Genomic DNA, 24,291 nt, shown 5'->3' with positions numbered 1-24,291 from the left:
GCTTCACAATTTCACAGCCAACTAGTAGGATAAGCAGTTTAGGACGTGCCTTGTCAATTTTCCCTATGACACTATTGTATTTGTCATAGATTTTGCAAAAAATTATTCTTTTCAAGAACAAGATGAGATACAAAGTGCTCTCATTGGTACAACAAGCACATAGCAGCTCTTGTGCATATCACGTATAGTCATTTGCTTGATTCTTCCATGCCTAATGCCAATCTGCTTGTGTTGACTCATAAGAGTCCAAGTCACTGTAACACACTTACCATTTCTATATTTCATATGATATGGAGCATGACACCCTATTTGTGCAGCATGCTTTTCTATTGCATTGGGAATGGCTGAAAAAGAAAAATCCCCATGGAAAAAATATAAAACAACATTGAGTGTGGTCAAATGGTGCTGCCTCTCAATTTTAATTAGCACGTGGGATTCTACTTTGTCTCTTGGTTTAAATCCCTTACCAGTCTAGACATGATGTGCAATTTCTTTGGGTGTAGCCATGGCAAGGGTGAACATGATGGATGTGGTGCTATTATTAAGCAAGCTCTGTTTAAACACCAATTAACATGATTGCGAGAAAATTAAAGGAGTTCATGGTTTGCACACCATATGGGGCTTTTCAAACAACCAACTGATTAAAGCAAGAAAACTTTATTGTTTTTGCAGTATAATCATAGGGGATCATGACGATTGTGAGAACATTGCAACTGTGAAGACATGGGAGCGAGTTCAAGTTTTTCCTCTTCGTTCATATGGAGTGACAAACAATGGAGAGACAAACAACTCACCATAGTTTGGGGAGCATTTTGATGACCTCACTGACTATCTGGAAGAGGGGGATAACTTTGTAGTTGTCACAGATTCTGGGGAGAACGAGGAAGATGGCCCATACTTTCTGTTGCACTACACAAAACCTAAGTACAAGGTTGACAAAACATTTGAGGATAATTGGGGAACAACCTATGAGAAGTGGGATGTAGTAGTCGAAGCTTTTTAATACAAAAAACATTCATAGGATCAAGACTATGAATTCGTCCAAAAGCCACCACTTCATTCTTCTTATATATCACCAGATCCATACCCTTTGTTAGGGTGAATACCTGTTTTATGTACAAAAATAGATTAGCAACTCAAAAAAAGACACAATGAATAATCATTGAGCTTATTATTACTTAATAACTTTTATATCAAAACTAGCAGAGAAGGCATTAATCCTAAACTTTACATCCTAAACTTTAAACAATTAATACCAAAACATCTTAACCACCGTAAATCCTAAACTTTAAATATTTAATTCCTAAACCCTAAACCCTAAATCCTAAACTCCTAAACTCTAAATCCTAAACCCTAAACCCTAAACTCTAAATCCTAAATGCTAAATTCTAAATCCTAAACCCTAACCCTAAAATACAACCAAAATTTAATAAATTCTTTTGATTTGTGCAAAAGGTTGGATATATCCCCCAACCTGTTGCTCAAGCAATAGGTTAGGGGATATATCCAACCTGTTGCACAAATCAAGAATTTTCTTGATTTGTGCAACAGATTGGATATACGTTGGGGGTGCACCCCCAACCTATTGCTTGAGCAACAGGTTAGGGGATATATCCAACCTATTCCACAAGTCAAGAATTTTCTTGATTTGTGCAACAGGTTGGATTGAGCAACAGGTTGGGGGATATATCCAACCTGTTGCACAAATTAAGAAAATTCTTAACTTGTGGAACAGGTTGGATATATTGAGTAACAGGTTGGGGGGTATATCGACCTGTTGCACAAATCAAGAAAATTCTTGATTTGTGCAATAGGTTGGATATATCCCCCAACCTGTTGCTCAAGCTACACCCCCAACCTGTTGCAGGTTGGGGGATATCCAACCTGTTAAGAAAATTCTTGACTTGTGGAATAGGTTGGATATATCCCCCAACCTGTTGCTCAAGCAACAGGTTGGGGGTGCACCCCCAACCGTATATCCAACCTGTTGCTCAAGCAACAGGTTGGGGGTCCACCCCCAACCGTATATCCAACCTGTTGCTCAAGCAACAGGTTGGGGGTGTACCCCCAACCGTATATCCAATTTGTTGCACAAATGAAGAAAATTCTTGATTTGTGCAATTTTTTTGATTTGAGCAACAGGTTGGGGGATATATCCAACCTGTTGCACAAATCAAAAAAATTCATTAAATTTTGGTTGTATTTTAGGGTTAGGGTTTAGGGTTTAGGGTTAGGGTTTAGGGTTTAGGGTTTAGGATTTAGGATTTAGGATTTAGGGTTTAGGATTTAGAGTTTAGGGTTAAGGGTTTAGCATTTAGGATTTATTGTTTAGGAGTTTAGGATTTAGGGTTTAGGGTTTAGGAATTAAATGTTTAAAGTTTAGGATTTACGGTGGTTAAGATGTTTTGGTATTAATTGTTTAAAGTTTATCCAACCAACCGTTTGTGTAAAGCCTTAAACAAAGTTTAAGGCTTTTGCAAAGTATTACATATTGTAACAAAGATAAGCAAGTATGCTAAACCTCTTCCAAATTCTATGGTTTTAAATACCTACCTTACAAATACATTATCTAATTCTTCATTCTTTGACTAACAAGTATTATACACATGGAAGAAAAGCATACATGCTAAAAGCACTTGTGTATTTTAATATTTCCTTATTTTTTAAATTAACTCAATTCTTTGATTGACTATCTTTTTAAAATTTAAAGGTTATTAGTATATAATATACATAATTTTAAAATGTTATTAATGTATAATATTAATAGTTTATATATTTATTTAAATTTATACAATAATTACATTATATTTATATTAGTTTTTAAGTTAATTACATATAAATATAATTACATTATATTTATATTAGTTTTTAAGTTAATAATGTATATTTTTATTAAAGCTAAAATTTAATATCTAGTTAATAGCAGGAAGAATATTGTAGAGATTTTTCATAATAGATGGTCTGTACATGGGACTGTGATGTAATTTTCTAATCCATGCCAAAGATTTGCATTTTACATCTATGAAGTAGTAGCACTTATCAAAGCATCTCGTGCAACTCTCATATTGATCCATCTATATATGCAATGGCATAATAAATAAGAATATCTACATCCCTAATCTCATGAACCATGCATCTTCCATCAATAAACTTAATGACCAGACAAGACCTAGCAACGATAGATGACAAAGCCAATTCTAGCAATGGAAAAATTTGATAAGAGGTACTTCTCAATTCCAAATATCCATAAAACATCAGAGGGTATAAGTGTCCCACTAATCATTGTGGTGAGAAACATCTTTCCAACTCCTTTTAATAGGTATGAGGAGTTGTTTGCACATGTGATATTACCTCCATGAGATGCATTCCCAAGGGAGGTAAAACATACTATATTGTGAGGTACCTTTGCTTGCTAGTAATCATCGACATATGATAGTGAAGTGCATGTATCATGCAAAAAAGATGGATTGTAGCTACACATCACTAAGAATGTCCACCCAGTTGTCATCATATGCATAAGTGTGTGTAATTTTTTTTAATTCCTTTCTTATCCCCATTAGATATGTTAATAGAATCAACCATTACCATACCTTCATCATTCTTCATTTTCTTCTCAACTCACTTCTTGCATTTGCAGATCTAATGTTCAGACTTCTTGCAACAATTGCAAGTAACCTTCTACTTTTTGTTACTCCTGTTCTCGACATCCTTGCAAGAAGTGTTGGTGAAAGTAAGTTTGCTTCTATTTCCCCATGGGGTTTCCCTTTGCCCTTATGCCCTACAATTAAAGCCTAACCTAAACCATTAAACCAATGTTGTTTTGCATTGAATGTCTCCTCTTTTAGAATTAAATTGACAAGCTCATCACAAAAATGAATACATCTTTCCTTCTAGACATAAACATACATATAGTCATGGAAAAATCTTGAAATAAATCTCAAGATCATGGGAACCAATGAAGCATTTGCAACAAAGTCATCCACATTGGCTAATTGTTCCTTAAGTTCTTTGCCCTTAGTTAAGAGTTCATCCACAATGTCTCTCTCATGCATCTTAAGATTCTCAAGTTGCCTTCTCAAAATTCCGATGTGTATAATTCATTGCACATTTGATACATTCTAGCAAGTGTATCCCAAGTCTCCTTGGATGTCCTCTATGAATGGACATGCAAAATGATTGTCTATCTCCAACACAATGCATTCAAGGCATGTGTATTGGCATCTTTATGAGATATTTACCATCCATCTAACAAAATCTACTATAGGTAGTACATGAGAAATAGATACACCTATCTATAGCTATCACAAATACTCTTGATGTGAGAGACCCGTAAGAGATCTAGATGATGAAGTAGGGGCCCCACCTCATGTAGCAGGGGAACTTTTGTACCACTAACCACACTCCAGATCCCTTTTGCAACCATTACATGATACATATTATAAGACCAAAAAGGGAAATTGGTCTCCTCAAGTTTTTCCTATGTTGCAAGCATCTGGAATACATCACTTTGTACCAATTGCAATGAGGCAACATGCATAGATCCCCAAATTCACTACATCAACCTTAAAGGCAATTCTTTACAAACCAATCAACTCCCAATCTGTGCTCCTAAAAATGAAAGCTGATTGATGACACCTAATATATAATCCGCAAGGCACGAGGGCAAAGAAATCTCCACATTTTAAAAGGCAAAATGTGCCAAAATTGAGCAAATTTATGGACCAATTCCACACTTGTGGACATCCTCTAAGGAATGTTCAACCAAATCAATCAAAGCCCCAAATTTTGTTGAACAATTCCTCAAGAGAATTCCAAACTTTCTCACCAATATTTGTGTTTGTAGGAAGAATTGTTTGTTGTGGTTAACTTTTAAACAACAGTCAATGTTTTCTATCAATATTTGAGTATAGGAAAAAAGATATGGACCAAATGTAGTCGACCCAGTAAATTTAGACAATGGCTTGTATGCTCAAAAATGGAAAAGTAATCCCTCTACTAGGCTTGAACCATGTGGCCAACCAAGAGAACAAAGGTGGCTTGATCTATCTAGGGACAACCAAGAAAACAAAGGTAGTGTCTTTTGTTGGAGAAAAGGAGCAATTTTTGTTCTTTAGGTCAACCTAAAGGCAAGGCAATGCAGTGGTGGGTAGGAGATAGCCTTTTCCAAGCAATGGAAAAATTAGGGACGACCTTATTTGTATAAATGGCAGGTTTAATTAAAATATATATGGCCTAAATTATGACATCTAATAGAAAAATAGGACATTTCTTAAATGCATGCACCTGCAACAACAAATGAACCGACAAACCAACTAGTAACCAAATTCTAGTCCATGTGTTGACCAATAGAAAGGGAAAAAAATCCAAGATGGATACTCCAATTTAGTGATGTCAATTCAAAAAGAAAGGGAAACAAATTTGAGATGGATGCATTAAAATTTTAGCATGGTCCAATTGCTAAGATTGTTATCTCTAGCTCTAGTGGTGGTAGCAATAGCTAGAGAGTTGATGACCTATGCAAAAAGATCTTCCCAAATACAATGCTACCAAGCAGTTAAGGAATGGGCTATGTATAGAATGGCCTAGTCATCCTCAACAAAAAATTTCCATCAAGATCTCAAGCAAAAAACACATGTAGATCTTAGTTTCAATTCCTCTTTGGAACAGTAGTAGATTTTAGGCATTAAGATATACCATGTTAAATGCAACAAGATTTTCTAAAATTATGACTATTATTTGTTCTAAGTCATGAAGATCTTAGAAATATTAATCAGTTGGGTAGAGGCGACAAGGTAGAAGCAAGCTCTAAGTCTAAAAGCTAAATCTCTAAATATCCAAGAGTGTGCTCGGAGAGTGTGGGCTAAGGCTAGAGGGGACCAACAAGTTACTCTAAGTGTAAAATCTAAATCTCTAAATATCCAAGCTCTAAGTCTAAAAACACTAGATTGGAGAATTTGGGAATCTCTCAAGTCCCACTTTCAAGGGTTGAGATGTGGCAAAAAATTGAACCCTTCTTTAAAACAATTGTGTCTTGCTAAACAAGTATGGTTCTCCTATGGCTCATGGGATCTTTGTGTGAAATTTGTGGTTTCACACATGTTAGTAATTGTGAGCTACACAACTGACTAGATTTTAAATGAGTTGTTATTGTGACTAGCATAAGCGAGCCACAATCGAAGTCAAGTATTTCTCAATAATAGATTATAAACAATAATATATAGTATAGTAATTTACAACCATGTGTGGATTGTTATAGTTTGACATCAAGGAAGTTCAACTCGCACAAAGACTAATATGTATATTTTATCGATATGAAAGTAGTTACAAGTCGACCCTCCACTAGCATACATATGTTTTCTTTAAGAAATTTTTACATATTTTATCATTTTTAAAAACTATACAACTTATGAAAACTAAAACTATATTTTTATTGATATTTCAATCAAAAGAATGTCAAAAATCCTACTGCTATTTTTTTAAAACAAGAGAGCATGAATGCTCAAGTGTAGTGCCTTCTAATTCATTAGGAAATATACAAAATATATTTGCATCTATTGCTACTAGAGTCAATGTAATCAAATTGCATCTCCTCGTTTATCCTCCAATTGATTCAATTAATTAGTTGTATATCCCTACCCTCATTTTTCAATTAACCTAGTAAGCTTTCATCTAATTAACCCTCTGTCCTTGCCGCCTCCTTGTGTGCTCGCCGCCTTGCTTGCTGGCTTGCATCTCCCCTCATCACTTCTTTGCTTTGCTCCGATCTTTTTCCTCTGCTCTCTCTGCTTAGTTCCTATTATCTGGATGTCCTGCTGCCCCCTGCTCCATCCGCTTAGCTCAACTAGTATTCTTTTTGCCTCTCCCTCACCCTCTGCTTTATCTTTGCCCTTTTCCCTCTCTCTTGCCCTTTCCCTCCCCCTCGGCCTCCACTTAGCCCCCCTTCTCCCTCTTTCCCTTCAATCTTCCTCTCGTCTCCCTCATGCCAAAAGGCAAAGACAGTGTCAATATTTATAAACGTATCTGTATATATAACAATATCTTTCAATACTTCATCATTTGTAACACATTTCTAAACAAAACATTATTTGTCTATTTTCAAGCGTACAATATGATAATAGGAAAAGCCAAAATTAAAATTTGCAATAGTATCTGTGGTTTTGTATTTTGTGTCAAAAGTAAAAAGAAATATAGGAGAAAATAAATCTATAATAGATAACCAAAGTTCTCTGGCTTGTACCATGTCGGATTGGCATGAAGACCTATCACACCTTTTTGTTCATCCTGTGACAAACAGTAACCACGTCATTTTTTATCAGTGAAAGTTTAAGAGGGTTAGAAAATTAGATGGGGTTCTTAGGTCAATTGACGTAACTTAGCTAGGGCCCACAAAATAGTTGATGGAAGGATTTGAACGTTGATGGAAATTTATGATGATTAGCTGAAGGAAAGAGTTGGATTTTGACGGGATTTGATGATGATTAGCCGATGGAAAGAGGGGAAAGCCTTGGATTTTAATGGAATTTGATAATGATTAGCCGATGGAAAGAGCAAGTCAGAGATCCATTGACACAACTTAGGTGGATAATGAGTAGCCAATGGATTTTGATGAAATTTGAGGTCTTGTTGACGGAAAAAACTTTCCGGTAATCTAACCAACCTGCCACTCGCGAGTTCCATGCATCTAGTAGTGAAGTCAAGGTCAATGGAGTTTTGGGGTGGGTGCCCCATGCCGTTCGCTTTGCGAAAGATGTTTCACGGGCTTGCTTACTTGTGGAATTACGAGAGATGGGTGTCGAAACTAGAGATATTGAGTAAAAATTAGTCTTACGATCTTGAGGTTGTTGATATTCTCTGCAGAGGCAATTTCCTAATCCCGCAAATGGCATGCAGCTCTTCCTTGGTGTGCTCTTCCCACTATGGGCTTCTTGCCAGCAATAAACCCATGCATGTGAAGAGCGTCAAGGTTGTCTTGTGCCTAGCAAAGAATAAGGTCTTGCACTCATCTATGATCTTGCTTATGCCCATGCCCAAATTCTTCTGGTAGCTCCCCTCCAGCTTGCCCTTGTTGGCTGCCATCATCTACCTCAATAGATCATAGCTATGCGCATCTCCCTGACCCAACTTGCTCGACTCCAGTCGCTTCTTGTGATTAGCTGGCATAAGATTGTCTCAATCCTTGTCCTCAACCTCCAATGTTAGCGATTCATTCATGTTGGAGGAATTCATAGTAGAGCTAGTCGGATTCAGAACAACGTTTCACTCAGAGATTGGTCACAATAAAAAAAAGAAGAGTCACATAATCTTGTTGAAGAGAATTTGTTGCTCGTGTTGCATCTCAAGCACTTGCTTGCCTTCTGCATAACTGATGTCAAATGGAGTGTGGGTAATAATATTGGCAGTCAGAGTCCGAAACTCCTCGTGTATATTGATATCCTCTTTTCCCACTCGACCTTCCCACTTCTCGAGCATGGCATCCGTAGCAATCGCTGGATTCATGGCCTACACACACAATTCACTCATACTCCATAAAATCTAAAAAGTACATGTCATGCTACAACGTGTCTAGCCTACCTTTAGTTTCTCAACAAAAAGCACTGGCTTCGTGATCCGTCTATGGTGAGCCCACTTCTTGCCTTCTAAGGATGCTAGCCTAGCGCCTTCCATCGGATTTAATCTTGTAATGCCCACACTTGTTGGACATAATTTCCATAGCATGCTTTGGTTTTGTTAGGATCTTTCGAGGCTATGACCCAAACCAATATACAAACATCTCACCTAGATAGGATAGAATGGCATTCAAAGTAACTCATAGGACTGTAGCACGTCTTGAATACAGAAATACTAGCACTCGGGTGCACCAAGCTTACCATACTTCTTGGATCATTGATAGAAGTGTGGTAAATCTAGGGTGAGATATCATGAGATATTTGTGGCATGGGACAATAAGCATCCATACCAAGAGCAAAGTAAGGTTGCCATAGATGAGGCGATAGAGCAAGGAGTTGATGCCCTCACATTCCAAAACTCTATTTATTCTATGAGACTTCAACCACATGGACACAAAAGCCTTCTAGAGGACAAAGGCAAGTGAAGTGGCAAGGAAGACAAGGACGTCTACGAGATGCCAAGACTTCTTGGAAGAGCTTCGAAGAAGAAGGGAATGCCATAGTGAGGATTGACAGCTGTTGCGAGCTTAGGCTTTCCACCTTCTTTTTCCTTTACAGCTCCTCAACATAGTCACACAAATAAACAAGGTTTCTCATAATATTTAGAGTATAAGGTCTAATTGTTGTGTTGTATCTAATTTTGTTCATGAGGGTTTGAATTTTGGACTTTTATTTAATAAAAGTCCACATGAATAATTGCGAAACAGACAATCTATGTTCACTAAAGCACTCCCTCCTATAGAGCCAGTACTAAAAATTGCCCCTTTTGGTAGAACAATCTTTTTTCAAACTTCAAATTTTAAAATGTAAACCAAGAGCCTTGCGCTTATGTACTTTTCTTCTTAATGTGGGTAGATAGTAGCTAGCATAAGCGAGCCCACCACCGACACTAGACATTTTTAGAAAAGATTAATTAAACTTTATGGGAGCTTTATTTATCCTTTTTTTAATCATCGAGGCTCCAGCAATATTAGAAACTTAAGAATTTAAAATGTACGATCAGGATGTAGAATTTTATAGATAATTACACAACATGGTATTACGTTAAATACAATACGATATTTTTCAAGCTACCACGCTATATAATAATTTATTGGACGGTAACCTTTTATAGGAGTCCCACTAAAAAATTGCTCTAGTACTATTTTAGAACGCTCCTCGGCCGAATAAAAAAGGTTTTAAAATTTTGCAAATCTTCGTTTTAAATCCCCTGCAAATCCCTATTCAAAGCCTAATTTCATTGAGAAGGTCAAACATGGTATAAGGCTCATATAAGGTCTTCTTTGGTGGTGACACATTATGTACTCGTACAACTAATCCAAAGAAAAGTAGCACTTACTTTAGCAATTTGATGACCTATGAACATAACTAGTTTATCGAATGTACATTTGTTCATTGATTATTCTACGTAATCCTAAAGTTCACTATATAGTAATTTATTGATGTGTCATCCTATTTTCTCCAATGCAATATTAAACACAAATTCCATCCTTATACCTATTTTCTTGCATCCTAAACATGATCAAAGACATTAGTTCTCTCTCTCTCTCTCTCTCTCTCTCTCTCTCTCTCTCTACTTGCATTCTCATTGGTGACACACAATGTAATCATTTTAGCTAAAATAAGTATACAATATCACTTTATTCTATTATGGTGATGTCCTACGTAAACAACAACATCCCTAGTTTATAGAATACACAAGTTTCATTGAATATTCTATATAATTCTTTTGGATTCTATTGAATATTAGCATTGCCCCAATGCACTACTAAATGTTCATATTTTGTCTGTATTTTAACGTTCTTGTTTCTTGACATGATTAAAGACACAAACTCTCTCTCTCTCTCTCTCTCTCTCTCTCTCTCTCTCTCTCTCTCTCTCACACACACACACACACACACACACACACACACACAGAATAGCACAACCCCTCAAGCCCTAACTGTTGAGTAAAAATTTGGGATCCTACCTATTCATATGCTTGAACGTACATCTCATCCCCCTTTCCTTTATCATTTTTCTTTTCCCCCCACGTGTGAGTAAATACTCTATGCTCTCTATCTCTTCTTTTTGTGAATCAAAGAATTGGGTCTTTCACATGCATGTGAAGGTCACAAAAAACATCCCCCTTCTTTGAATCCCATCCCATTGAGCCTCTCTATCACCTCCCTTCTTTCATGCCTTTCATCATATATCATGCATGAATAAAGAGTTCTTGCTAGTACAATCACATGCATTATTGAAGACATATCCCTTGTCTAGAACCTTTTTGCAAGTAGCAACTAATTATACATTAACATGCACATAAAGTTGCATACTTCATCCCTCTTTGGTTTAGACCTCTACCCTCATTTTGCATGCATGACCACATGTACCTCTCTCTCTCTCTCTCTCTCTCTCTCTCTCTCTTAAACACACACACATACACAATGCATGCATGCATGCACAATCAAATAATTAGCATAAAAGTGAATGATTTAAGGCTTTTTTAAGAGCGAATATCCATTTGTAGATTTAACTAATAAATATTAATATAAACACGAAAGTGGTCAACGGCTATAAACCTTGCTAGGGTTAAATTTAATAGTGATTAGGCTAGTATGCATTGAATGTACATGCCAACTACTAAGAATTAAAATAGTAGAAAACAAGTCTGGATGGTTTTCACATGGCTCATTCTTTACTATTTCAGCCTCTATTATTTTACTTCTTAATGGTTGGCATGTCCTTATAGGGACTAATGTATCCAAATAAGCTAGCTAAAAGGTATCGACAAAAGAAATTCTTAGACCATGTGAGAATTTGGAGTAAGATTCCATTCACAAGTGGGAAAGTGGGACGTGCACCGGGAATAAAACTTCCCGTTTGGACTTCGTCTTTTCCGCAAACAGGACAGGCCTTACACACCAACCTTTGTACAAGAGATTAAACAATACAGCGCTCCATAACCAGCCTTCTCAGTCTCAACCCGTGGCTCCCATCGTTTCATCTCTCTGCCTGCTCACTCTCCGCCTCAGCCATGCCCAACACACGTGAACTCTTCCAAGCTTCTGCCCGCGTACCACAGGGCTCCGGGCTGCCTCCCGAACCTCCCCATCTCTCCCGCAACGGGGAAGACGCCTTCACAAACAGGGGATGTTCTGCTCCAGCTCGTGGCAAAGTACTGATCAAAAGGATCGAGAACATTCCAAGTCGACAAGTTACCTTTTCCAAGCGAAGAAACGGCTTGATGAAGAAAGGTTACGAACTATCCGTGTTGTGCGACGCTGAAGTCGCTGTGATCGTCTTCTCGAGCACTGGAAGACTCTACGAATTTGCTAGCTCGAGGTACGCCAAAACACCTCACAGCGAGGAGGCGAAGTAGAATGCTCAATTATGATATCGTTGGGATTAAAACGTTTGCATGATGTCGTTTTTCCCTTTTCCAACTTAAACCACACTTGTCTCACAATCCTGAAACAAATGGATGACATCCTCTCTACTGCGAGCACAAGTTGTTCCCAACTTTGCTTCTGAAAAGAATGTAAGATCGTCGTTAATCGTGTAGAATGTAAGATCTTTCAGAATGTGAGATCCTCCACATTCTAGAAGTAACTACATTAACTTAAGCATAGCTTTAGAATTTAAGATCTTCCAAAGTAAGTACTTGAACTTAGACATCCTTTTAGAATTTTAGATCATGTTATGTCATCTTCTCTTTCAAACCCAAAAAGGCTTTGAAAGCTTTCATACCATATTTCGTTAAACTAGTGATGACTTTCATATTATTAGAAACCCATGTATTTAAATTGCCTTTGCTTTTTTATAGGGCCCTGCCTAGCTAAAAGGAGCATGCAATGTCTCCAAGGCAATGTCTCCAAGGTGATTGCCAAGTGGATAAGAACTTGGACTCCCGTTAGGGAGGCCTTGGGTTTGATTCCTCCTATGGACACATTTTTGCCCTTTGGGGAGGCTAATGTGAGTGGGCTCATGGCAAGTGCATAGGATAGTTTCCATCCCACACACATTAGTCACAACATTCATTTGATTACATGGTTGATACTATCAACTAGCAGCCACGTGGCTCGATCAGCCCAACAGGCAACATATTTTCTGACATAGATTCAACCTGCTAGCCAATCATTAAGAGTTTGAGCATTATCTACACTCTGGAAAGTGAGGTTAATGAGAGAAAGAGAGAGAGAACCTGCAAAGTTACACCGAAGCTGCACTAAGGTTGTCTCGGTGGCAGTTATGCTTGAAACAGGAGGTTGCGCCATTACGACCCCTGCCCTTGAGGATGACTTTATACTCGAGGATACCTGAGAATCTGAAAAGTTTGCTGCCAACGTAGTATTGCCTTGCATCCTATTCATCTGGATAAGCTTCCATATCAAGGTTAAGGAAAGTGATGTTCAGAAAAGCACACCACGCTTCATTAAATCCAATGCAATGACATGAGGTTGGCCTACCTTCATTATCAAGGTTGCACTTGAAGGCTTGATCTAGTAGTGTTATTAGTTGTAGCCATAGGAACTGAGAGTGAGTTTGAGTTTAAGTTAAAATATATAGAAAGTTTAAGAGAGCCTTCAATCACCCCTTAGACCCCATGCATATCTTCAAGAATGTGGGATCTATTATTTAGGAGCCTTTGATTCATGAAAGAGATTTGACAAGGATGAGACAAAAGTGGAAACAATGAGATAGTTATGGTTGTAAAGTAATGGTGACAAATTTATGCTTTTTAAAGCACTGCGGTTCTCACCAAGGAGAGGAAGTGATGGTTAACACAACCATTGCATCACTAATGGGACACATGCATTTCCTAAAGGGGGGCTTTCCTTTTTGTTTTATAGCCCTCTCGACCTCCCCTTTCTACTTCCCTTGCTTTGCCCAAGTAGTTTTGATGAGATTGTGGTGAGAAAAGTGTACAGTCTTTCCCCTTAAGCTTTGTTGACCCACCTTTAAATCCAACCACTTGGTTCCACAAAGGGTCCAAATGTCCAAGCTATAGTAGGGACCGACATAATTCTTAAGGCACATGGGTCTCCTTAAGTTCGAATGAGTAATGATTGACCTTTGTTATTGGTTATTTTGCTCCACCAAATGTTCTTTATTTAAAATTGCATCACCGTTCAATGATTTATGACCTTCCTAAAGTTGTTCCAAGCCTCTAGTATTGCAATGTTAGAATGCTTTATCTTTATAAACTAGCTTAGTTTGTCTATTCAGATACCTGTGTCTACGTACAAATCTGCTCTCACTCTCCTCTACACACCACCTCATCAAGGCCACCGAAGGTACTGAAACATGAGGCAATATCAGCCTCTTAGATTTGGAAGGCTAATTTTTTAAAGTAGAAAGCTCAACCAATATATAACATGTATTGTCCCTTTAGAAGTAACTAGTTAAACTTAGGCCCATCCCTTTGGAATCTAAGATCTTCCAAAGTACCTACTTAAACTTTAGAATTATAGATCATATTATGGCATCTTCTCTTGCAAACCCAAAAACTTTCAAAGCTTCCATCACATCTTTAGTTTAGCTACTGGTGACGTTCATCTCATTAGAAACCCATAAATTTAGATTGCCTTTGCTTTGTTGAAAGGGTCCTGCCTAGCTTCTAGCAAGTTTACCACCAAAAGGAGCATGCAACATCTCCAAGGTAATATCCTAGTGGATAAGAAATCAGCCTCCCATTAGGGAGGTCTTGGGTTTGATTTCTCGTATGGATACCATTTTTCCCTTAGGGAGTCTAGTGTAAGTGGCCTTGTACGATAGTTTCCATCCCACATGCATCAGCCACAACCATTGCTTTGTCCAAGCACTTTTGATGAGATTGCAGTGACAAAAGTGTACAATCTTGCTCCTTAAGCTATGTCGACCCACCTTTGAATCCAACAACTTGGTTCCACAAAGGGCCAAAATATCCAAGCTGTAGTAGGGACCGTATTTCTTAAGGCACATGGGTCTCCTTAAGTTCAACTAAGTAATGGTTGACCCTTGTTGTTGGTTTAAACCTTGCTTCATCAAATGTTTTTCTCTTTTTGAAATTGCATCACCTTTCCTCTATATATGAACTTCCTAAACTAGTTTCAAGCCTCTAGAAATACAATGTCAGAACCTTTTATCTTTATAGAAAAGAGGGAAATAGCAGCATTTGACTAGACTCAAATACTTGTGTCTACTTACTCATCTACTCTCACTCTCCTCTAAACACCACCTCATCAGGGCCACCCAAGGTGCATTTGAGAAACATAATCAAAAGCAATTTATTGATAATTTCTAGCCTCGGCTTTGGAAGAGCAGATTTTTAAAGTAGCAACCTGAACCAATATATCACATGTATTTTCCTCCTACTACTCTTCTCTCCCCAATTAAATTACCTTTGACCTTTTTATGCTGGAATCTTCCATTGGGGATTTACCAGCTAGCCAAATGTTAGAAACACGTGGAAGCTTCTTATATGTATTTAGATATAGTGGTTCTTGCAACCCCAATCTCTCTTTGTATAGCCTTACATTTGCCAACCAGTTACTCATAAACCAACCATTTAATCCTTTGTTTACCTATCATTGGACATATGCTTGGATGGAAAATCAAAGGATACACTACTTCTCCCTTCTCAAACCATTGGATGAGGCTTCTAGCTTAATCATGGCCAAAACAAAATTTCCAAAGTTACAACCTAAACATGGGGGGCCACGAGGGCCTGGTGAACCATTGTATAGCTTCCACGGCCTCATTCTAGACTAACTTCAGAACAAAGAGCACTATCGTCTGCAAACAATTTCACTAGCGATTGCTACTTAAAGGAATAAGAAACCCACATGCTATCCACCAAGGCTCTCCTTTTCTTGCTTGACTCTAGGTTAGTATACTGAGCAAAAAGGAGGGAAGATGTATCCTTAGTGTTAACCTTGAAAACGCTTTCAATTCCTTGTGAAACTTGGTTTCTTCTTCAAGATCACATTGTTGAATTTGAAAGTGACATATGTGTACTTCCTTAATTGAAGTGGATGTGTGAATTTAGGGATGATAGTATGTCTTCAAATCAATGAGTCTAACCCTTAAACATACCTTTAAGCCACCATCTCACCCTAGAGCCATACTTCCAACTAGTCTTGTCCATGTGAATGCATGTCTCATACATTTCATGTAAATTCTTAGCACAATTGGTAGATTGTTGATGTTGCGATATTAATTCTTGCTATGGAGCTTCCAATTTCCAGCTTGTGCTTTCTGGCATGGAATTTGAGAGCCAGTAAATGCAATAAGTTGGGATATTTGATGATCATAGGCCCATTGGAGGTGGGTAAGTAATGTAGAATACTCGAGTTGATTACGAATGCTAGCTTCTATAGGATCACAATATCTAAATTAATCAAAATGACTTTGCCTATTGCTGATTCATCATAAGCTCCATCAAACAATAAGGTTCAAAGTGGATATTACAGCAGCAAGTTAAGATGCAGGCATCCTAGGTTCAGTGGCATAATGTGGACTAAAAGGCTCAAAAGGGAGCTAGGGCCAAAACATAATGCAAACCATCAACCTTTATTATAACAGATTGCATTGAATAAGATTTATCGACCTTAGGAGTACTGTCTTGGCTTCTAAGATGAGATTGCATAAAATTCTCCAAGAGATGTGCCTAATCATCCAAAAGTTCCACCCATAGGAGAAACATACTTGTAGAAAAAATAGCAAATAACTCAACAAAGGTACTTCTAGGTGTATTTAAGGAAAATAATAACCTTGATTAACTTGTAGTTATGCGTGTTAGCACTCTCCACATGATTGAGCCCAATCACGATTAAGCAGCTAAAGATGATTGATCATAGCTAGCTACAAATCTGTGGGAAACTCAAAGAATGGAAGCACGTGTGGGAAGTACTTAGTGTGGCTGATGAGGAGTTTCACCACCGTCAAGAAGCAAACCGAATGATGTAAATTTCTTAATGAGATGCTGAAGAATGACAAATATTTGAAACTCTTAATACGCTTTGAATCTACGTATACCACAGCTAGAAAAAGCGCCGAAACATTCACAATTCTCATTTTCATAGGGGCATCATTCGACACCTCTGCAAAAAGTTATTATTTTTTGAATGTCAATGAGATTCTTCAATTAAACAGAAATCGCACGTGGCTGTCTCATGTCATCGCAAACTTCCTATTTTCTTCTCCTCAGTAGAGCAATATGGGTACGTGTTGACAGTATAACATGACGGTTATACTGCCCGGGACATGAAACGTATCAGTGAATATTGATCCTCGGCATAATTTCACAATGCTGGGAACATTGTCAACAGACATTCGCTTACGTTTCTGGATCCACTGATCAACTCCATGGAGTCCTTTATTTGGACAAACTTGAATGATCTCGACAACTGGCCAGTTTGTGGCCGCTCCTTCATGGTACAAGCTGCTAGTCCATTGAATATGCCTGATGAATGGATTAACGCTTTGACTTTAACCGCTACGGTGTAGTACCAAGTTGAATATTATCATCCCACATGATAAATCGATTTCATCATGTGACTTTAACCGCTACGGTCTACTAGTCTAGTACCAAGTTGAATCTAATCGATTTCATCGTGTGACCTTTTCCAATTGTAAGAAATATCACCCAGTCTCGAATTGACAAAAAATTCATATTTCCTAGAAGCGGGTTCACGTCTTTTCTATCAAAAGATATTGCATTTACAGAAATTCCCCCGCAAACCAAAGAAGAAACTCAAGGGGCTTGGAATTTTATATATTGGCCTAGATAAGATCTTCCCATTTATTCTCGGACAAACTCAAGGGGTTTGGTATCGTATCTATTGGCCTAGATAGGATATTCCATATGATACTAGCAAATCCAAATCCTTTGTATAGAAATTAATGGCACTTATAAGTTTTGCAATATATACTTGAATATATTCGTTCTAGGCTCATAGAATAAATGAAGGAAATTGAAGAAAAGGCCTTATGGGGAATTTTCTCAAATAGGATGCCAACATAGCACGTAATAAATAGGATGCCAACATAACGTAGAAGAATGGAACATTTTCACACGTGCTTTTTCAAAATGGTCAGGTGTTATCAAAAACCCATTTACATGTGGAAGGTAACTTTATAGTCACATGTCTCTTCTTTGTTTTACCACAAGAATGCCACATGCAACTTTTAACCTTGACTAATCATTTGCACATTACCGGTGGAGAATCTGAGTATGAAGATAGAAAGGGAGGCTTTCACAGAGGTTGCAAAAGGACAAGTGGTTCATGAGAGCATGTAAGGTAGTGGTAGATGCCACCAAAGATGAAAACATCACTAGGGATAGGAGTTGTGTGTCTAAGTGGTATTGGAGTGGAATGCGATAAGAGTGGTGGTGTTGGGGTGGTGAGGAGAAGATTTGAGAAGGAAAGAAGGGTCCACTTTTGTGAATTCAGAACCAAGGAGGGGGTTTTCAGGATTGGGATGTGTAGAGGATGTGTGGCAGTGGCAAGGACCTATAGGAAGGGAGTAGCTTGTGAGAAAAGAGAAGCTTTGAGGGTGATGAAAAGCTGTTAGGAGGAAATCTAGTGGCCAAATATGGAAGGTGTCTAAAGTGCAATATAGGGGATGAAGCCCTATTGTAAAGAGGGGTGGGCAATGGGGTCCTCTCAGAAGAGGTGGCATGAGGAGAGATGATGTTGAGCACGCTCCTTAAGGGGTGGCACAACATTGAATAAGGTGGTACAACATTGAATAAGGTATGGAGGGAATAGATGGTCGATAACAAAGCAACATTGACATGGATAGGCAAAGAGGATAGAGTAGGAGCTACAAACAAGGGGAGGTCAGAGGAGTACACTAGAGGTAGAGACTACAAGAGGTCACAATGTAGGTTGCAAACAAGTCTACTCTAGGGGAAATGTAGACGGAGGAGGGATATGGGAGTAGAAGAAGAAGCCATCATGAGGCCACAATGCTTCACATTACTATGTGTGTGCTTACATGGCTCAGTCAAATGTTGAGGAAATATTTTCATTTTTATGTGTCATAGACTATTGTCCACGTAGTAGCTCTTCTCTTGGCACTACTCCACCACCTTTGTTTGCTTCCTAATTGGGAAACAAAATGTAGCCTACATGATGGGACTCATCCATACAAGATGACCAGCATGCATATAAGAAGATAGAGATTTTTTGGTCCATAGATTGTAAAGGTCTACCAATGTGCGAAGTATATATGATGATGCACAAGATTCATTGATGCCAAGATGTTCTCCTTGCATGGTATGTACATTTACGTTTGGTTATCTTGCCTTTAATGCACATTAAAGAAACAAAGTGTATGGCATTTCTAGAATAGTTCTCTTTTTATGATACAATGAACTTGGAATTTTCATCCAATGAGGCCTAATTGAGTCTTGAGTTCTCAACTCTCGATTTTGGGTGCATCCAATTAGAAGGCGAGAGGTGAGACCATGAGGTCTCCCCTCAATTAGGCTGTAATATAATTTGTTCAATTTGAAACATGGGGGGCTAGAAGTGAGACCTCATTCATCTAGTTGGAAAGTTTCCATGAGCATTGAAATTTGTTGTCCAAGCCACTACAATTGAAGTTCCAAGTATTATTATCATAACTTGATGAAGTTGAAAGCACCCTCAGGTGTAGATGATCAAGAAATCATTTTGGGGATGCATTGTCACATTGGTTGGTGAGATTTTGAGTTGGTGGGTGAGCTCATTCTCTTGTCAGGTTTTTTAAATGGAATAATGATTTTCAAAGTTAGGGGGTATTGGGGGGTGTCCACATTCAACCACTCCATTATTTCACTAGGCACCTTCTCACTCTATGAACCCGCCCCATTATTTCACTAGCCATCGTTTGTCAATAGTAAGTACTCCCTAACATGATCATGTGCTCTCATGTGTCCTTGTTCTTGTTTTGTACATTGTGAAAGCAAAGATCACAATGCCATATATGTCCCCACTTGATGGTTCACGTCAACCATCATGTTAGTTCCTCCCTGAGATAGTTTTTCTAGTTGCACATAGGCACTAGCTTGGTGGCCCATGTGGACCACCACACTAGTTTCTCTCGGGGGACAAATACTGCTTCACAGGGTCATTGTCCTACGTGGAGAGCTTGCTCATGCATATTGACGACCACATTGGAACTCAATTAAAAACGTGGACAATCATAGTGGTCCACATCCATGTGGATCAAGATGTTGGTTCTTGACACAAGACACTCATTCCTAACACAAAACATGTGCTCCATGTTGGGCACCATGCTACTTCCTTCGAAGGGACACGTGTTGATTCACAGGCATAGTGGCACATACAAACTAGTTTGATGGTCCATGTCAACTATTGTGTTGGCACTTAGTGGCACACATGGACTAGCCCTGTGGTCCACATCTCATGTGGACCACTATGCAAGATATATGGCCCATGTCGAACACGATGATTCCCGATGCTCACTTCAAGCAAACACTTACTTTATTGAGGACACGTGGAGCTACGTTTGATGTGCTCCATGTTGGGCACCATGCTACTTCCTTCGAAGGGACACGTGTTGATTCACAGGCATAGTAGCACATACAGACTAGTCTGATGGTCCATGTCAACTATTGTGTTGGCACTTAGTGGCACACATGGACTAGCCCTATGGTCCACATCTCATGTGGACCACTATGCAAGATATATGGCCCATGTCGAACACGATGATTCCTGATGCTCACTTCAAGCAAACACTTACTTTATTGAGGACACATGGAGCTATGTTTGATGTGCTTCAAGGTTGATACATTGCCCAAAAATCAATGAGCTAATCGAAAGGTTAGATTTTTCAAATGGGATAAACTATTCTACAAGTTGATTGGGTGAATATAAAGAGCTTCAGCTTGATAAATTCACACAAAAATTAACAAATATCTCATATGTGCTCCAAATTCAGCCTTTCAATTACTCAAACTAATTGGCACAATACATTGGATCCATCGATAAGGTTAGTTTTCATTATAGCTCATAAAATATTGTATAAAAAGGACACAAAGGATTACTAGTATTGAAAAAGATTCAAGTATCTAAAAGTAATTATTTAGTAAAAAATGGGTAGAAGCCCTCTACAAAGGATGAAAAATGAATAGATGGAGTTGAGGGACAAGAGCTGCTTGAATTGTAGAAACAAATCCATGTGTATGCTCAGCCCTTTATCAGTGTTACCAGGATATCTATACATAACAACATAATATAAGCCCTTGCTCTCCATCAGTTGTAAATCTTAAATCTTCAAGTTTGAGAGGAAAGACTGTTGATGTTACAGCTCGTTCACAATTACCGACATGAGAACATCCAAGAAATGCAAGATATAACATTATAAGATGCTAGCAATATGAGAGGGAGAATGTATTTGAAGTAGAGGCATGTGTTAAGGTGGAGGGGAGTGGGCAAGAAACCTAGAAGACAAAGGACAAGAGTGGAGATGAAGGTGGAGACAAGGAGGGCTGAGAACCTGCAATTTTCCCAAAAATTGTGTCCAAACCTGCAATTTTCTCAAACATTACATCCACGAAGGTGCTGAATTAGGACACCGTGTTAGTTTTAATTAGAAAAATCATGAATACGATGGGCATGATGAATCAAACCCCAATTATTTAGCCACTTGTTTAGAAAAAAAATTGCATTTATGGTTCCTATCTTGGGCCAACCAAGACATCTCACTATCTTACCTAAGACACATATGTGATTAAAAAAAAAGAAATGCAAGCTAATGGATGGTAAGCATAATGGTCACTTCTATCTAACTAGGACTATGCATTCAATTTAAACTTATAGTTTCCCCACCCTTGTCCTCTATGGTCCATGTTATGTTGTCTCAACAAAGGACCAGGGAAGTATATTAGAATGATTGACATCATCACACAAAAGATTCCATACATCCCTGGATAGCTTCAAATGTTTTGTAGCCAATCACAGGTCCTTGTTGAGTTGATCATGAAGCTGTTGGATAAGTATGGGTGTAGAGAAATGCTCGTTTATTTAAACATGAAAATTTGGCTGCTAGACAACTTAATCTCTCATAGTGGTTAAATACATAAGTGAGGTAAGAAAATGTAGTAGTGTGGTGTATTTATCTAGTGCTGGTTGGAATTTTACTCCAACCCAATCTCTCATGCCAAGATAAAGAGTTTGACTACATCTTATGCCCACATCTTCCATCATGGTGGCTAGTCCTTGTGGCTAAATCATTATGACTGTGGTGGTTGGTTCTCTAGTAGATCCTCCAATGTCATAATGGCCCATCTCAACCACTACAACATCTAAAATTGGAAGTCATGTTATGCCACCCGACCATGGGTTCTCGCTCAGCTGCCTCTTCTTCTTTTTTGTATGAGATCTCATTTACTATATCCCCTTCTAATTCGAGTTGCATCACTCTAGAACACTTCTCCACGCCCAACATGTGCCAATTGGTCTTCTGTTGGTTCCATGTGTCCCACAAGGGATCCTTCCCTTAGATCATTCGCATGGGTTTTTCTATACACCTCCACACTGATGCCTGATCCTAAAAATAACTCTAGGTGGTTGAGGTAACATTCCCTTTCCCTTAAGAATGGTTCACACCCTCAAAAACAAAATTGGAAAACCTTCTCTAGAAATTGCTTACCCTTCATCATGTTGAACTCTCTTCACACCTATCCTTGCACTTAGCCAAACATTCTTGATATATGTCTTGCTCTTTTTTCTTGTCTATCTAATTTTTATAAAGATATAGGTTCAATGGGTTTAACTAGGAATTATTTTCCAACGAGAGTATCATCATCTCCAAATTTCCTTTTTGAATCTACTTATATGAAAAATTGGATGTATTGTACATCCTTATGGTAAGGTTAATTTGTAAGTAAGTTATCCACTTCTTGTAAGTATTAGGAATGGCCCACAATACCTAGGAGATAACATTAGACGTCCATCTTTAATGTTTTGTAGAGGAGGTAGCTATCTTCAATACTATAATTTTTTCACTTAATTCCCTTATCACCTACTTGTCCACCATTACCATCTGACTCATCAATGAAATCTCCTCATCTTGTTGGGTCCCTCTGCATACTTTCTTTCCACGTTTTAGAAAAGTGAGGATCAAACTCACTTTTTGTAAAAGAGGGACTCTAAAAAATTAAACTCACTAACCATGATTGGCATTTGCCTTAGGAAATGAGAGTGCTCTCAACGGAAGCAAGAATGGAAGAGGAAGAGAGAGAAACAGAGAGTCACACAAGTTTTTTGGTGGATGCAGAACACCCTAATCTTCTTTTTCATTCGTTTATATATATGTCTTTGAGTATTGTACATAACCGGGGTAAAGGCACAGTGACCTTTAACCCCCACAACCTCCCACTTAAAGGACAATGTGCCTTTAAGGGAGAACTGTAAGAAAACAATACAACCTCTGTGCTCAACAGATAACAGGATCTCGTATGCAAGAGAGAAAAGCAGATAGTATGGAGAATAAAAAATTTGATTATTGTAAAACTGATACAATAGATGGCGCTGCCTCCCAACCGTGCGCTCTTGTGTGAGAAGCTTCGATGGCGTGCTAGAAACAGTAGAGGACGGAGACTGGATGCTAAGGAATCAGGGTTGCTATAGCCAGTGATGATGATGGGCTTCACGGGCTTGCTCTTATATAGCCACTAGTTGTAGTCGATGAGACCCAGTTAGGTGACCGACCCTGTCCGCCCAAAACGGCCGATTGGAGGTTGGTCCCGAATTGGACTACTGATCACACGATAGAACCGATGCACATAATAGAGCCATCCGGGTTCATCTGGGGCTCCAAACAGGCCCCACAACCCGAGAATGGGCTGCCCCGAGAAATGCTCCATCTACCCTCAATGTGGTTAGTCATGGGATGCCTTCCCGCACTTGCATGTAGCCTAGTTGGCAGTGTGCCAACTCTATCTAAAGTTGTCCAACCATCAGGCTATACATGGGCCCCCATCTGGTGTCCAAACCAGGACCTACCGGATAACGGAGCTACTCAAATGCCTTCTCCTCGTATGGGGGGCTTATAAGTAGAGTTAGCTAGTTCACGTGAAGTTACATCTAACACCCCCCCTCAATGTCCACCCGCAAGTGAACTTACTTTTTCGGCCCAATGCCAAGTCAATGAAGATGCCTCTCCAGTAAGTCTCTTTCAAGAGCCTTCGTGAAGATGTCCGCAGCATTCTCTGTAGTTGGACAGTACACCAAGTCGACCTCTCCATCCATGATGAGCTCTCGATGAGCTCGCGTACAAAGTGATATTGAATCTCAATGTGTTTTGTGCGAGCGTGGAACACAGGGTTCTTTGCAATTGCCATGCAACTCTGATTGTCACATGATAAATGCGTAGGCTTGTTTTGCACTGCACCCATGTCCCCTAAAATCCTCCTCAACCACACTGTCTCACAAGAAGCAAAACATGCTGATTTGTACTCAGCCTCGGTAGAAGAAAGAGCAACTATAGGTTGGTTCTTGCTGACCCATGACACAGCTCCAGATCTAAGTAAGAAACAATAACCTGTCACTGATCTCTGTTGTCCACGTCTCCTGCCCAATTCGAGTCACAGAATCTAGTCGAGATGTTGCCCTTGGTATAGGTGATGCCATAATCAAGTGTGCCT

The 24,291-nt window shown here is 38.7% G+C and overlaps 1 protein-coding gene across 1 annotated transcript in view; it reads left to right on the top strand.

Annotated features, from left to right (window-relative positions):
• LOC147887079 (agamous-like MADS-box protein AGL11) overlaps positions 1-24,291 on the top strand; it is a 176,550-nt gene that overhangs the window by 113,826 nt on the left and 38,433 nt on the right. The window contains exon 1 of the mRNA XM_087394184.1: positions 11,885-11,993. Coding sequence (XP_087250310.1) covers positions 11,896-11,993 — 98 coding nt within the window. The 5' untranslated portion in view covers positions 11,885-11,895. Of the gene's footprint in view, positions 11,994-24,291 lie in introns of the transcript that reaches the window.

The sequence above is a fragment of the Dipteris shenzhenensis genome, chromosome 23 (assembly GCF_047967505.1).
Source record: "Dipteris shenzhenensis isolate YYH24624 ecotype China chromosome 23, Dip_SZ_1.0, whole genome shotgun sequence".
In the NCBI taxonomy this organism is placed as follows: Eukaryota; Viridiplantae; Streptophyta; class Polypodiopsida; order Gleicheniales; family Dipteridaceae; genus Dipteris; species Dipteris shenzhenensis.
The sequence above is the reverse complement of the archived record's forward strand: the minus strand, read 5'-3'. Positions and strand labels throughout refer to the sequence as shown.